The 15082-nt window shown below is 45.2% G+C and overlaps 1 protein-coding gene across 4 annotated transcripts in view; it reads right to left on the reverse strand.

Moving 5' to 3' along the window:
* Positions 1 to 15082, reverse strand: part of RNF213 (ring finger protein 213) — a 95905-nt gene that overhangs the window by 30738 nt on the left and 50085 nt on the right. For all 4 annotated transcript variants that reach the window (XM_075014313.1, XM_075014311.1, XM_075014312.1 and 1 more), the window contains exons 27-39: positions 14522 to 14665; positions 10290 to 13886; positions 8647 to 8789; positions 8247 to 8342; positions 7279 to 7397; positions 6531 to 6653; positions 5523 to 5599; positions 4555 to 4702; positions 3888 to 4023; positions 2358 to 2549; positions 1852 to 1991; positions 1004 to 1158; positions 394 to 603 (exon numbers count right to left, since the gene is read on the reverse strand). In XM_075014313.1, the coding sequence (XP_074870414.1) occupies positions 394 to 603; positions 1004 to 1158; positions 1852 to 1991; positions 2358 to 2549; positions 3888 to 4023; positions 4555 to 4702; positions 5523 to 5599; positions 6531 to 6653; positions 7279 to 7397; positions 8247 to 8342; positions 8647 to 8789; positions 10290 to 13886; positions 14522 to 14665 (5280 nt within the window). The remainder of the gene's footprint in view (positions 1 to 393; positions 604 to 1003; positions 1159 to 1851; positions 1992 to 2357; positions 2550 to 3887; positions 4024 to 4554; positions 4703 to 5522; positions 5600 to 6530; positions 6654 to 7278; positions 7398 to 8246; positions 8343 to 8646; positions 8790 to 10289; positions 13887 to 14521; positions 14666 to 15082) is intronic.

Genomic DNA, 15082 nt, shown 5'->3' on the forward strand with positions numbered 1-15082 from the left:
TACTCTGGCTGGTTATTGCAGGCTTACTCATGAGCACTGTGCACGCTGGTTTGTGGTCCTGGACTTCCAGGATTTGTGCACCCTGGTTCACATCAGTATCAGATCTCATAGATTAACCTAGAGTGCGGTAAATTATCTATTCCTTGCTATTACTAGAAGACAGATCTGATAATAGATGGACTATCCAGGATATCATAGATCCTGGATATGACAGATCCAGGATATCATAGATCCACATCTATCTTTCAGTTTCCACTCCTGCACCTTGCTGTGTTGCTGCTGGAATGGAAAGATAGAGCAAAAGGACTTGAAATGCGAGGAGGAGAGCTGCGCTGGTTGGAATGCTCTTCCTCCCACAGCTAAGAATCACATCATGTTAGACGGAGGCCATACCATCTCATTAGTGTTCCCCGTATCAGCCCGGTAGAGAAGCGCATTCATCACGCTGGGGTTCACAGCCAGGATCCTGGAGAAGTTCTGCAGCCGGCTCCTAAACTGATGGTACGCAAGATGAACCCAAGGTAGGGAAAGCATCTTCTCCTCTTCCCTCACAGATGCTGCCTGCAGTTCCTCAACGCATGATAACAGGGCAATATGCAGAAACTGAACGTTTAAAAGAAAGTAAAGAAAAACAGTTCTCTCTGCCCAAAATGCCTACAAAAACACTCCTGAATTAATACAATGGTATACACAGAAAATGACTAAATATATTTTTTTCTAAGCAAATCTTTATTGTTGCGTAGACTTGGTAAATGTTCTATCGTGTCAGTGTCCTCAGGTGCTCCTAACAGATAATATTCTAGTCATCTGAAACAGCAGTTTCTGTGGCAAGTGTTTATTGCCTCTTCCTTGTTGCTAGCCACCTCCACAAGAGGGACTAGGAGTGAGGCCCCTGAGAAAGAGGCCAGTGAATGCGCTACCGTACATTCTTCTGCTTCGTGTATAAAATAAACTCTGCTCCCTAATATCTAAGCGATTCTTGGTCCTTGGTTCGAACACTGACCTGTAACTCCTCAGAAGAAGCAGCACCTATGCTCAGGAGAATGAAGTCTCTGATGTAGCGGTGGAACAGCCTCTTTCTTTCTATCTCAGCCAAATTTGAAATAAATTCGCCCAGGGGGGTCTTCTGGAAGATACCCACAAACTTCTCCGTATGGCCTGGAAGAGTGGGGTACGAAAGGAAGTTTGGTTTGATATAGCTCCCTGCCCAAAGGGCTTTACAATGCAGCAGTAACCAGCGGTGTGGCAGGGACAGTGTCAGAGAAATGCACAGCTGCGATGCACTCAACTTCACCTCCCCTCACAGCCCAAAGATGGTCACCGGCTTTACAGAGGAGGAATATTGGTCAGGTGTCGAGATCACCTCTTTCAGCCTTTGTAAAGGGCCAGGGAGCTTTGATGTTTACCAGGACACCACAACTGATGTGAGCAGAAACCACCCCACCCTAGCTACCCATATCTGGGACCATTTTTCCAGGCATGTGTGTTCTGCTCACCACCGTAGCAGCTTCAAACACTCCATGTTCCCTCAGGAGCGTTTCTGCTGCCTGCCGTCAATGTGACCCCATGACTTGGTAAGGGTCTTGAAAGCAGGACCTGGCCCAAAGACAAGTGTCTTTGGGATCCACTGTGACATCAACTCTTCACACTGGCAGTTATTGCCAATACAGGATGCACAGAAAAAAGAAAGTGACCACAACAAAAAGATAAAGTTAGATGCACAGGGCTCTAGCCTCTTTCATTGAACAGAGGTACTGAAAGTATCCTCATAGTTGCAGTGACCACTCAAGGTTTTCAGCCAAGGAATTGGTTGCAATAATCCTCGTTACTGAGTTCAAACTGGGCTCTCACCTTCGGTGCCTGGGATGTACTGAGCCTGCAACCACAGCTCTTCCAGATAGTCCTTTATCCTCCAGCTAAAGGGCATTTCATTGCCTGCATGTGCAGACACCTTCATGTCATTCTGCACCAGGATCGTCTCTGACTGAGAGCTGAACGCGGGCACATGCAAAACACAAGACGGGGCAGTTAGTGCTCACTGCTACCACTTGGGAGGCTCAGGTCAGTTTCAGACAGGTGGCTGGGACTGAGTGACAGAAGCCAGGAATTCAGCACTTGGAAAAGAGAGAGAGAACTGGAGGATCGGACAACACAAGCTGATTCCTGGCAGTTACAGAACAGCACAGATTGACCCCATCAATTATACGCCGTTACAGCAAGAATTGCAACGTAGCCTTTATGCTACAAGAGAAAATACCTTGGATGTTAGTTCCCTGTGCAGAGAAAGGGCCGTTACCTTGACAGTCCTTCAGTGCTGCACACTCCCACCACCCTCCCTGTGGATTTTGGCAGCTCACCTGCTGTTACCCACGTTGTAAGGGAAGCTCAGAAGGTTCAAATCACTGAAGATGAACATCCATAGATTTTTCACGTAGCCCTCTGAGGTCGGTTTGACCAGTAACTCCAGGTTGCAGTCTCTGTCTATGATTGACACCGTATGAGCCAGGAACGGAGTCACCACATTCTGGACTCGCTTCCACAGGGTGTGTCTGTGTGCAACAGAGATGGACACACACAAAGGATAGAGTGAATGTTGCTGAGCTGCATGTTAAGAAGTCAACGGGTGGTGCATGCAGGAAGTTTGAGGGGAAATCTCCTCAATTACATTTGTAAACAAGGGGGAGAAGCCTAATCCTGCATTTCTCCACCTGCTTCTCTGGCACGTGGTTCTTTCTGTGTAACATGGCTCTTATATGCCTGCTCCCCTGGCACCACTCACCCAACTGAGCATGTCCAAATCATTTTCCCTCTGAAGCAAGGAGAACACAGGGCTAGAGAGTTACCAGCACCGGGCTGTGGCTATTACACTACTGTTAAGTAGATCCAATATTCAGAGCACACGACGATGCCATCTGTTATCTACTCTCTGTTTGGAAGACTGTGTGCTGAGACTAGCAGCCTGCTAGGCAAAGCCGAGATCATCTTCACGATGCTTTGATCCCTAATCCTTTCAGCATCCTTCAGTCGGGGTCAGGGCTACTTGAGAAGGCCAAGGCTTTAAACAGCCCACTCCTAAGTGACCAGAGGACTGAGGGAGCAAGGGAACTGGGCAGATTAGGAGAGAGGTCCTGGAGGCCATTTTTTTTTTAAATGAACACAAGATTACAGAGGGAGACATCTGACTTGCCATTCATTTGCAAGTTTGACACATTTAACCTTGGGCTTAATAGAGATCTCAACTATCTCACACATTACAAGGGCAATTTCCCCACCTTTGGTACTCACAGGAATAGCACCCATCCCACTTAATTTACTTCTTCCACTGGTCCTGTTAGTGACAGGTGACCTCTCTCCCTTTTTTCCCTCCACCTTCCCCCCACAACCCCCACTATATTAACCCTGGATTCTAATTGTCTACCCCAATCTGAAAATCTGAAGAGGGTCTTACCGATGAAAGCTCATTACATAATAAATAAATGTACGAGTCTTTAAGGTGCTACAAGACTGCCTGGTTTTTGTTAGACTGCTAGGTAAGGGCTTGAAGTCCAGAATCTTCATGGTAACCTTTTCTGAAATGCCAGAGAATGTTCTGAAGCACAGGACTATAACAGGATTAAAAAAAGAACTAGATAAATTTGTGGAAGAGAGCCAGGATGGGAGGAGATGGGGTCCAAAGCCGCTAAATGGGTGACAGGAAGATGGACCACTCAATGGTTATCTGTTCTGTTCATTCCCTCTAGGGTACCTGGGACTAGTTCTTTTCGGAACATTGGACAGTACTTGGGTGTTGACTCCCTTATGGCTGTTCTTATGTTCCATGATATTCATTTGTACAGACTATTTTGAAAAAGCTGCCAAGTGATGGTGTGCTTAGCCACTGTCCATACCTGAAAGTCCCAGCCTCCTGGAGGGCATTCAGGTTCAAAGCCTCTCGCAGCACCCAATCTTTCATATTATAGGAATTTTCTTCTTGTTTCTTCAAAAGGCTGAAGAGACGATTCTTTGTGATTTTCAGGAAGGAGGCTGGAAAGAGAACAGAGCTCAGCATTTCCTTTTGATTACCCCAGGACCAATACCAAATGCTGAAGTGACTAACAGCACTTCCTCCAAGTTTTCATCCACAACACAGCCAACAAAGGAGGTTGACTGATTTGTAGCACATCATGAAAATGAGACCCCAGGCATTGTCACTGGCGATGGACTATACGTGTACTGCACGGAAGTGGGCAACAATTTGGAGACAATGCACAGACACTATTGGGTCTTGAGGATCTCTCCACTGGATTTGGCTACCTACTCTCAGAAAAGCTCCTTATCCAAAAGGCCCTCACCCACCATCTCACACCAAGCAAAGCAGAGACTCTCCAAGTACTTCTCAGCCTTCTCCCCTCATGCTCCGGAATGGTACAGTGAATTCATCTCAGGGTCTTTGGGCAGAATCCAGTTCCTATTACATGAATGCCACTCAGCAGAGGGCCTCGACAAGGGAATTCAGCCCACCTGGCAACCCAGCTGCCCACAGAAACTCCAAGCAAACCCCGTGGGATCTCATACCTTTCAAATCATCTTCATTAGATAGGAAGCCAAGAAGAACCTCAATTCTCTTCGTACTACGGCAGGAGCCCTCGTTTTGGTCTCGCAGCATGCCCACTGCACTCTGCACACAGCTTCTCATGAGAGTGGTGGTGTCCAGGACTTGGGTCTTTCCAGATACAAAAAGAGAACACCCCTATTATTATTACTCTACAATTGTAATTTGACAAGGGAGGAAATGCACACCTGGACTCTTATGAACAGGCTTATAAAATATGTAACTTTTCTCCTGTCTTCCTCCTTTCCCTTTCATCTCTGACTTCTGAGCTTTTCTGTGACAGACTCCTGTGACTAATGTGACTTGACTCCTCACCTAATCTTAGCTGAAATATAGGACAAGATTTCCACTGCATAATCAGTTAGTTCAGAAATTAGACGTTGAGATGATAATATTAACTTAAGAGCTGCAACAAGGCAATCTGGGTAATGCAGAATTCAGCAGAGTTGCCACCTGCAGTCAGTCTGACCTTTACCATATTCTTTGGAGTTCATGTGAAGTATGGGGGGTACAAGCCAGCACCACCAAGGTTCTTGCATAGGCTCCCTAGCCCATATGCACAGGAGTTTGATAGCAACGTGGTTTCAACTGCAAATGAATAAAGCTAAGCACTCTGAAATGCAGACCTCGGCTTGTAATGCATAAATAACCCACAGAGGCCTTGAAAACAGTCAAAAGAGACTCAAAGTGAGAGGCAAAGAGTAGCCAAGGTGAGTCCATGCAGTGATGCGTGGAATTACTCCTTTAACAGCTATGATGTTCATAGGCTATCATTTTCAATAATCAGCATCTCTGGGGTGACTAACAGTGGGATAACATCTGAGTTGCAAGGATCAGAGAGGAATTTCAGTATAAAACGCATGATGTGCCTGATCAGAGAGAGTAAGGAAGAATATTTAGTCATTCAAAGTAGAATGGATTCTGAACTTACAGCACATTCCTCTGCTTCAGACACTGATGTTTCAACCTCCATCTCCTCCTCTTGCTCTTCTCCATCCACTATCATAGCTGCAACCACAATGCACCACTTCACATTAGAAAAAAAACACAATTCGCTGCTAGGGCAATGGGATGCAGAGCGTTTCTAGAGACTGGACACTAAAGCTCTAGATTGCATTAGAGTCTCTGATCATCTGCAGAGCTGCTGAGTAGGGCTCTCAGAAGACAGCTGCAGAGGCTGAACCTAAAGGCCTTCATGAAATGAGAGAAAGCAAGTGATCCTGATTTCAGAGTTGGGGGAACAGGCACCAGCACTGCATCTACAGCTGTATTGTCAGTCTTCCCCTCAGGAATAGTGTGAAAGGGGAAAGCAGGGAGAACTGAGGAAAGTATTTTTAATTTCTACATATTTAGGTGAATGAAGATCTAGTCAGGCCAATGAGAAATTGTTTCCCGTGTCAAAACATCCCAGCTGACGTTCCCTTAACATTCAACCAGAGCACCTAAATTCTGAGCAGCAAAACTCCCATTATTCAAACCTGGGAGCATTTCCCACATAACCAAGTCCTGAAATGCATCACGCCCTTCTACTTCAGGGGTGCCTGATAGCATGAGTGGGGTAGATCCAATGCATGAGGGCACATGCATCATCTCTAGACAGCTCAACAGCCTCCAAAGATAGAATAACTTGAGGCTGTATGTCCTTTTTCCCAGAAACATGGATCTGCTCCACCAGAAACAAACAGCAATTACCCAGTGTACAAAAGTGACATTGGGTTTGCGGTATTTCTGACAGTTTTGAAAACTCTTAATACTTTTTTATGAGAACTCTGTGCTGAGTGAAGATGCTTTTCTTTCTTTTGCTGACTTGGTGATCTGCACATATTATTGGACCTGGGATGCAAGAACCTCTCGTCCCATTATCATGGGGTACATCATGAAGCCTGTTGGAGTGGGGGTGTGGATTGGGAGGTGGAGGAAGGTCCAGCATGTGACATACGTTCAGGCTTGTCCACATCCTCACAGAACAGTTGGCTGAGAGTGAGGTTCCTCAGGGCAGTTACATCAGAGACCATGTCCTTGGATCTCCGGAGGTCATCAATGTGCACAGACTGCCACAGCCCTGGAAACAGAGAACAAGACATTTTGGGTCCATAACATGCATTTCCACAGACGCTTGCAAAGAACTTTCTGTGAGAATCTTTAAACAACAAACAGGGATCTGGTCCGGCGGTCTGGAAATTCACGTTCTGAAGTGCCAGGGTTTGAGTCTTGTATCCCTGAACAGCAACTCTTCTGGTCTTTTAAGAAGTTGCAGTGACTTGCTCTGGATGCGGTACTGTACAACTCTCCTCAACTGGAAAGATAAGTGTGTTACGGGGACCTTGAGGATGCAATTAAAACAAGGAGCCTCTTCCAGGCAAAAGAGGACCTGAGGGGGAAAATAGAGCCTTGCTAAGGGAGGAAGACGAAGGGACAGCAGCTGGGGTTCCTCTCAAATGAAACTGGAAAAACATTTATCTGAGAAGAGAAACAAGGGGTGCTTCCAGAAGAGACTGGGAGGACTGGGCACGGGGACGGAGCCAGGCGAGGCAATCCTCAGTGAGCAGTGGTAGCTTTGGCAATAGACAGGAAGCACTGATGCGGCCCTTTTTAAGCAGCATACACACTGACGGGAAACCCTGGCAGTCTTTTGGATCCTGCGTCAGCCGACCAAACTGGCTGAGCTCTGACAATGCCAGTCTTACCTCCATGGAATCCCACGTAAGAGCTGCCACCTTCTATCCGGGACAGTTTAGTGATAAAGTAGACAAAGACAGAGACTTCTCCCAGCTCCACCTTGTTGATTTCATTAACAGCGGAATATCTACAAGAGAAGGGAAACATCTGATGAGGACATGTTCAGTACAGTGCCCTAAACAGGACAATCTTGTTTAGGCTTCCAGGGCACACGCTCCCTCCTTCCACATCACTGACAAAAGGTCACTGGATCCTCTTCCTCCTCTCCTGGAAGAGGCAAACACAGACTGGGACTCTCAGACCCTCAACAGGATGTCCAGACCCTCTCATAAATCACGTCATTTTGGTAGAAATTCTCACTTCCCTCAGCATTTCTAACCTTTCGACTATAAATCTGACCTTGGAGAGAGCACAAGGCCAAATACCCGTTAAGTCAACCCAGCTCTGTGCACCAGCTTTCATTTTTATTTGTCTTTTTTAACATAATCCAAAGTCTGGCTGGGCCTTAAAAGTTAGCTAAGTTTAATACAGCTGTCTAAATCTACTACAGGTTGAACCTCTCAAAACCAGAGCTGTCTCGTCTGGCAGCATCTGTAATCTGGCATGATTTTAGTTAGCCGGATGACCAACTACCAGAGATGCAGTCAAGTTTCCTGGGATCCCATGAATTTTATTTACAGTCACCAGCCCTAGCTCTCAGTGTTCTGTGCTGTTATTTAGCTGTAATTTACCCCTAACTGTCTTCTAAGAGCCCAGTAAGCAGTGGAAGTGCTGGAAATGCTGCTAGACAATAATGACCTCCCATAGTCCGGCAAATTCTCTCACTGGGCACTGGTCAAGTCCTGAGGATGCTGGACTAGAAGTTCAATCTGTACAACTGCAGCCTGAATCTCCAACAAGAGACACTCCCAAATGCTCTAGTTAAGACTGGGGGGAGACATTACAACAGTCAGCAACTATCTCACGTGTGACGTACTTGGCTGAGGCAATGAGCTGGGCACTTTGAGAACCCTCTTCAAAGTCCATTTGAATAATTAGGATTTTATTTCCATTGGTAGAATCAAGGAAATTCCTGGGGGCAGAAAGAAAAGGAAGAAAATGGTTCCATAAGAGTCTTGACTACTTGCAGACAGAACAAGAGGTTAAACATCCACCCATGTAAGAACTGTGTAATTTCAGAAACAAATTCCCCTGTCCCAATAACCTGGAAGTAACACATGCTCCAAGTTACCCCTCAGCAACCCCCTTGCCTTAGTTCTGTATTCATCCTTCTTACCCTCTCTTTGGTCTGGTATTTATTGCCTTAAGGATCTGTCATTATTGAACTCAATCCAGACTGTCAGCTCCTCCCACTAGTGGAAGGCAGAAGGACTCACCGAATCTCCTTCAGGAACGAGTACTCCGTATCAAACTGCTGAAGAGACCAGGACCGGATGGAGAGGCTCTGAATCTTACCCTGCACTTCTGCCTTCAAACCTTCAGAGTCAGTAGCCGTCAGAAGCCTGGAGAAAGTGGTGATCTGAGAGACAAGAATTGCATAGTCAGTTCTCAACTAAGATGTGAACAAGGGAAATAGTAACTCAATAACAGCATTTGCCCGCCTGTGCTCTGTCAGCCATGCCACAGGCCCTCACTTCTAGGGTGCTCCCTGTTAGAGCTCTTGACCTTTGGGTCTCAGCTGCATCACATTTACACTCCAACCCCCAGCAGCAGGCTGGTCTCACGAACTGTGTTCAGGGGAGAGTTTTGGTTTTGCTTTTTTAAAACATGCCCCCGAGAGTCTGAGAGTTCTCAGGCTCCCCATGGACTAGCTGGAGCACTAAGCTTACTAGCCGGAGGAAGATACAAAGGACAAGTGTTAAGGAGACCCTGACTAGCAGAGTCTCAAGACAATAAACACCCTTGTCAGAAGGCCCTCCTCCCTTCCACCCACAGTTGCTGGAAAGTGGAAGGAGGAGGGTACAAAGACTTGTTAGGGTGCTGCCCTGCACCCTCTGCACAAGCTTTGTTCGTATCCAGTGTCTGGATAGTAAGGGTCTGAAAAATCTGAAGGCCTCTGGCAGTTGCAAGGAAAAATAGTGAAAATTAAAAACAAAACAAAAAAAAAATCTATTCTGTGACACTTGCAGTGGCCTGTTTGTTTTAGCTCAGCTTCTCCTGTGAATAACCCCACTGTCATCCTCTTCTGCTGCTCAGAATTAACAGCCACAGGCCACTGATTGAACATAATCATGTTCTGAGCCTCACACTATATAGTGAGAAGGCCATTCCCACCCTGTCTCACCATGCTTGGCTGTAGATGTTAAGATCTTCAAGTGCCACGTAAACCTAGAACTCTTACATGGCCCAAGAACATACGGCCAAGACGAGATAGGCAATGCTTTTTTATTGGCTCAATTCCTGTTAGCAAGAAGAACCAGCTTTCAAGAGCGGTTCCTGAAGAAGAGCTCAAATGCTTGTCCCCCTCGTTACCTGAAATGGGTCCATTAAAATATATTACCTGACCTACCTTGTCTCGTAACATTTTAGGTCTGCCATGGCTATGCTGCTGCATGGGACATGCTTTTGTCAGTTTTCCTTTTCATTTCTATTACTTGTCTTCCTGTCTCAAAAACCCTTGGCACATCTGGATCTGGTCTCGAGATTTTGCTAAGGGCTAATTTTTGATTAAGGTCTGAGTGATCAGAAGGGGAGATTTTTCAAAAGAACAAAGGGAAATTAAGCAGTTAATGCCTATTTGTGCCCTAGAAAGCACCTGGGAATACTACTTCATGGACAGTAAGGCCAAGCAGAGATTAAAAGCTCCAGGATGAATCGATGTGATCACTAAAATCCACTTTTCACCCCACATAACTGTATTTCCACATCTGGGTTTTGAAAAAATAAGTTGTCGCACCTCACCCTACTCATGTGAACTGACTGTGTGTTATCCACAGAGTTAATTTAAAACCCTCATGCAGGTATTTGTTGTGGTCTAAAGGATCTTTTTTGAGAAAGAAGAAATTTTAGGGAGACTCACCTCAGTGAAGACTGAGCGATGTTTAGATGCTGCATGGATGTGAGCATGGAGGAAATCTGCAAGAGAGGTGTGTTGCTGCTGTTTAAAGTATTTGTTGGCCAGGCGGTCTGCCACACAACGGCTCAGCCGCGAACTGCCCAAGCGAACTACAGAATCGGGTGTTGCGCAGTTCAGCAGCACGAGCTGGGCTGCTTCTTGCACATGTGGTATCAGTTCATCAGAAGGGTAACACTGCTTCAGCTTTTCAGTCACCTGCAAGACGACTGAGGCACAGGTATCAGAGTGGTAACCAATGAAGACATCAGAAGGGCTATATTCCTGCCTGCCCCTGAAGTGCTTCTCTGTATCAACTGCTACGAAGTCATCCACCCACTTCTTTAGCTCCTCCACAATGTCTCTTTGCCTTTTGTCCAGGACGGTATTGATATCCAGGTAGTGCTTCTCAAGCCTGTTGATCAGTGGGATGGGAAAGTGTTTGTACACCACCTCTTTCTCTTCAATGACTACCAAACGGAATCTGGGGTGGACTCTGCATTTCACACGATGGGTCCCCAAGCCCAAGTCAACGTACTTTTGACCACCAAGGTATACATAATACTGGTTGAGGGCATCATACAGGCTTTCATAGAGATTCTGCAGGTTGAGAAGCACCACCATCTGCCCTGTTTCCATGCAGATTTTCACACGGTTGATGTTCCTGCAGATCTGGGTGTACTCTTGGTCCTTGGGAAAGCTGGAGCCAAAGATAATCTCTGGCTGCTGTCTTTCAGTGAAAAAAGCCTGTTGGAGAATCTGCAGTGCTGCATAATTTTCAGTTAACACCAGCAAGTATCTGCATTCACCATCCTCACCATCACTGCAGATGTTCTGCTGGACCAAATCAATTGTGCTGACATCATCAGCGTGTATTTCTCCTTCTTCTGGAATCCTAGATATAAATACAGCCAAGACATCTATGTCATCTTTGCCGCTGAAGTTACGGAGAACAACCTGTGCTAGGTCATGAGGTGTGGGCTCTCTTTTCAAAGTCTTAGTCAAAGCAAAGATCATTTTTATGAGACTGTAATAGTCGCGTAACCCAAAGAATTCTCTGTCTTGTGTCTTGCAAATCGCTTCGTATGCGTCTGCAAAGATGGGAAAGTAGTGTTCGATTCTCTGCAGAATGATGCGGTCTGAAGAGCAAATCCCCTTTGCGCTTTCTACAAGCTCTTTGTTGCTGGGATCGCCACGTGATACGAAGATGCCGCGATTCATCTTGGCAGGATCGAGGGCCCAGTTGGAGATCCCAATGAAGCCAACCTTTTTGTGGGGAAGTGGAACATCATCAATGCAACCATCCTCCAAGAGTGGGTGCAGGGTCTTCAGGGGCATTTTTGGAGAGTCTTCTGCGAGTCCAATCTCATCCAGCACCACCACAGAGACATATTCTTTCAAGTTCTTTCCATCCTGGAAACGAGCACACTGCTTAAAGGTGCCAATGATTCCTTCAGGAGTGGAGTGGGGGCTGCATTGAAAAGACACCAAATGGATCTGTTTCAGTCCCTTGTAAAGATCAGAATAAGCAGCCTGCCCCTGCATGGCATCAGCCACAATGGTTTTGGCAAGAGATTTGGAACTTCCAGGCTTTCCAACAAGAAACAGAGGGATTTTAAGTTCAATGCAGATGACCATCATAAAAACATTTTCCTTCAAGGCTAAGTTCCTTGCTATGGTATTTCGCAGAGGCACGCCACTCAAGAACAGATCCTGCATTAAGCTGATTTCTTCCAGAATCCCTTTTGGGCTATCATAAGGTTTTGGAAGGCACTCACAGATAGCCCTTCTGTACAACTCTTTCTTTTCCAAAGATGCATGATAGCAAACACCGACTGCAAGTATTAAGGACCATATGACTCTGTTTCTCTTTAAGCCACATTTATCAGACTTCTTCTCAGCCAGATACTGCTCTAAGTTGTTTAGCAGAAGCTCACTGTGGCTGTAAAACCATTTAAAAATGTCCACACAGCGCTCCACATCCCTGAGGCTGACAAAACTGCATTCATCGTTTCTTCTTCTCATGTATGTCTGAGAGACAAAAAGTACATCTGTTACGACCTCAAAGTCATCTGCAGAGATGTGTGTTGACTCAACAAGTCTTTGTACGATCTGCTGTATGTAGATTTTTTCGGTGATATCGTTCAGCTGTCCAAAATCCCACACCAGAGGGATCATGCTGGGAGGCAGAGCATGGACACGATACACAAGCTGCCTCAGCGGAATGGAGCCAAGCTTATCTTTGGTCTTCTCTGCTTTTACACGGTATCCTAGACCAGCTGACTCCAAGCGCTGAATCATCTCTTCTGTGTGTTTGCGGTAAGGGTTGCACGCTGCTATAATTTGCAAACCAGAGTCACGGGCCAAAGGCTGCCCTTCTACCGTGCGGTCACACAGAACTTCCTTGATGCTGCCGACAGCTTGAGTCGTGTTGGCTTCATCAAAAAACAGGATAGTGTCAAACTGATGTTGCCGTTTATTGGGGAGAGCAATGTTTTCAGCATCCCTGACCTTGGCGTATATCATCTCTGCGCTTGTGCCTCCGTGAACTTTCACAAGCTTCATGTTTTCTGCATCAACGCCACTCCTGCGCAGCTCACACAGGAATTTTATAAGCCTTGTTTTCCCGCAGCCAGTTTCCCCCATTATAATGACCGGGATGCCACATCTGAATCGCATCTCAATAGCAAAAATCTTAAGTATATTATCTGTTGTGAGCTCATAGGTTTCATCAGGATCCATTGGCCACAGGATTCCCAAAACCAAGCACAGTTTCTCTAGCTTCTCGCTTCTGGGTAACTTATCAAAGTTAATATTGAAGGGAACTCTCTGTAGTAACAATCCCTGATACAGCTGTATGGTCATTACATTTTTCTTGATGATGTTGCCAGTGGTGGGATTAATGGCATCAACGCCAGCATTATTATTAGGCCTCAGGTGGAAGCCAATGAACGTCATGGATGTACGGTCTTCGTTAAAGAAAATATAAGGATGGGGCTCAGATTCCCACTTTTTCCGAATACGAAAAGGAATAAGATCTTCTTCTGTGACTCCTTCCATGTCAAAAACTTGCCTCCCTGGGCTCTGATCAGAAATAGTTAGAGAGGGTGTTGCAAAATCCCTTGCCATTAAAATCATGAAGGTGACCACAAAATTTTTGAAACCCTGCAGAGTGTCTTGGACAAAGTTAGGGTTACAGAAAACAGACGCTTCGCAGTCTCTCAGCTGAACATTCAGGAACCAAGCGAAGTTTCGCAGTTCTGACCAGGTGGGATCCATCACCCCACAATGAATCAGGAACAGCTGTAGGCACTCCGCTGGGGTCCCTTCAACAGAGCCTTGTTCATAGCAGAACAGATCAAGGTTATCGCCACGGTCAAATCGTTTCAAGTACTGGAAAGGCCTCTGGAAGGCCTCACTGCAAAACTCTATCAGGTCCATTCCAGGTTCTGTGCAGCACTGAGACGTGTCTCTTTGCACATCCCTAACCAACACTTCCTTGGGAGACTGGCACATTATTTTGGGGAACACGTCAAGGAAATTATACTTCTGTCCATGTGCAATCTGTAAGTGGGGGGAAACAGAAAGAAACCACTGTAAGGGTGTGGCCTTAATCTTCTCAGACTGTTTCTTTTACATGTCCCCCTTGCAGATTGTAGACACCTGTTTTTGGCAGGGCTGATTAGCAGTTGCAGGGTTACAAAGCTTGGGCTCTTTTTACAAGTGGAGAGCAGAACATACAGAAAACAGATATAGCTGTGATAGCAATTCCTCATATGTTCCCTTTTCCCCCCAACCTCATTATCCCCATATTTCACACCTTCACCCCTCTCCCCAACTCCACTTCTAAATTTACATACATACATAAACAAATACAGGATAAAATGCAAGAGATCAGACTTTGCACGTCTATTACCATGCAAATGTTGTCGTACAACCAGTGCCATACAGCCAGCAGGAAGTGACATTTAGCTATGATTGAAATAAGGAAATCACAGTGGCCTTAATTTCTTGTCTGCTCTTCATGTAGAGCAGGAATATTTATAATAGCACTTCGCACTAAAGACATGCAATCCATTACAATGTGAGGTATCTATATATTACATCACTGCGTAGAAGATATCTCAAATATGAGGAATACAAACGCACAAACAGACAAGTGCCGGATGTGAAGAAATGGTGTATTTGCATATACGTACTGGTTTCTTAGGTGCTGGAGATACTTCAAGAATTTCAATGACATACAAATGGCACTGCTGGCGTAGCCACATTTTCCCATCTGCATCCATCAGATACTGTAAAACTAACAGTTTGAAAAGAAATTCTGGAATTCCACTCTGTACCTAAATGAATACCAGAGTCACATTAGAACAAATAATGAGGACAGATACATTTCTAGGCTTGGCAAAATTTGATATATACATATAGATAGACAAAAATAAATATATTGATATTGACAATATTTATTTATAAATAGATAACATAGACTATAATATCAATGTTTATATTTAATCATTTTTAAATATTTTCACAATTGCAGCAAAACTGTGGTGGGTGGGGGAAGATTGTCAAACAATTATTTATTGCCAGAAGGTGTAGAGATTTAGAATAAAACTGTATAAAACACTCAAGCACAAACTGTCAACATCACGTCAAAATATAAAAAGTAAACAACTGTAAGTTAACAAATCACTGTTCATTTGCTAGTCCATTGGTAATGAGCCTAATTCCAAAGTCTAAAGCACTAGATTTTGACTTGA

Source organism: Carettochelys insculpta, chromosome 20 (genome assembly GCF_033958435.1).
Source record: "Carettochelys insculpta isolate YL-2023 chromosome 20, ASM3395843v1, whole genome shotgun sequence".
Classification (NCBI taxonomy): Eukaryota; Metazoa; Chordata; order Testudines; family Carettochelyidae; genus Carettochelys; species Carettochelys insculpta.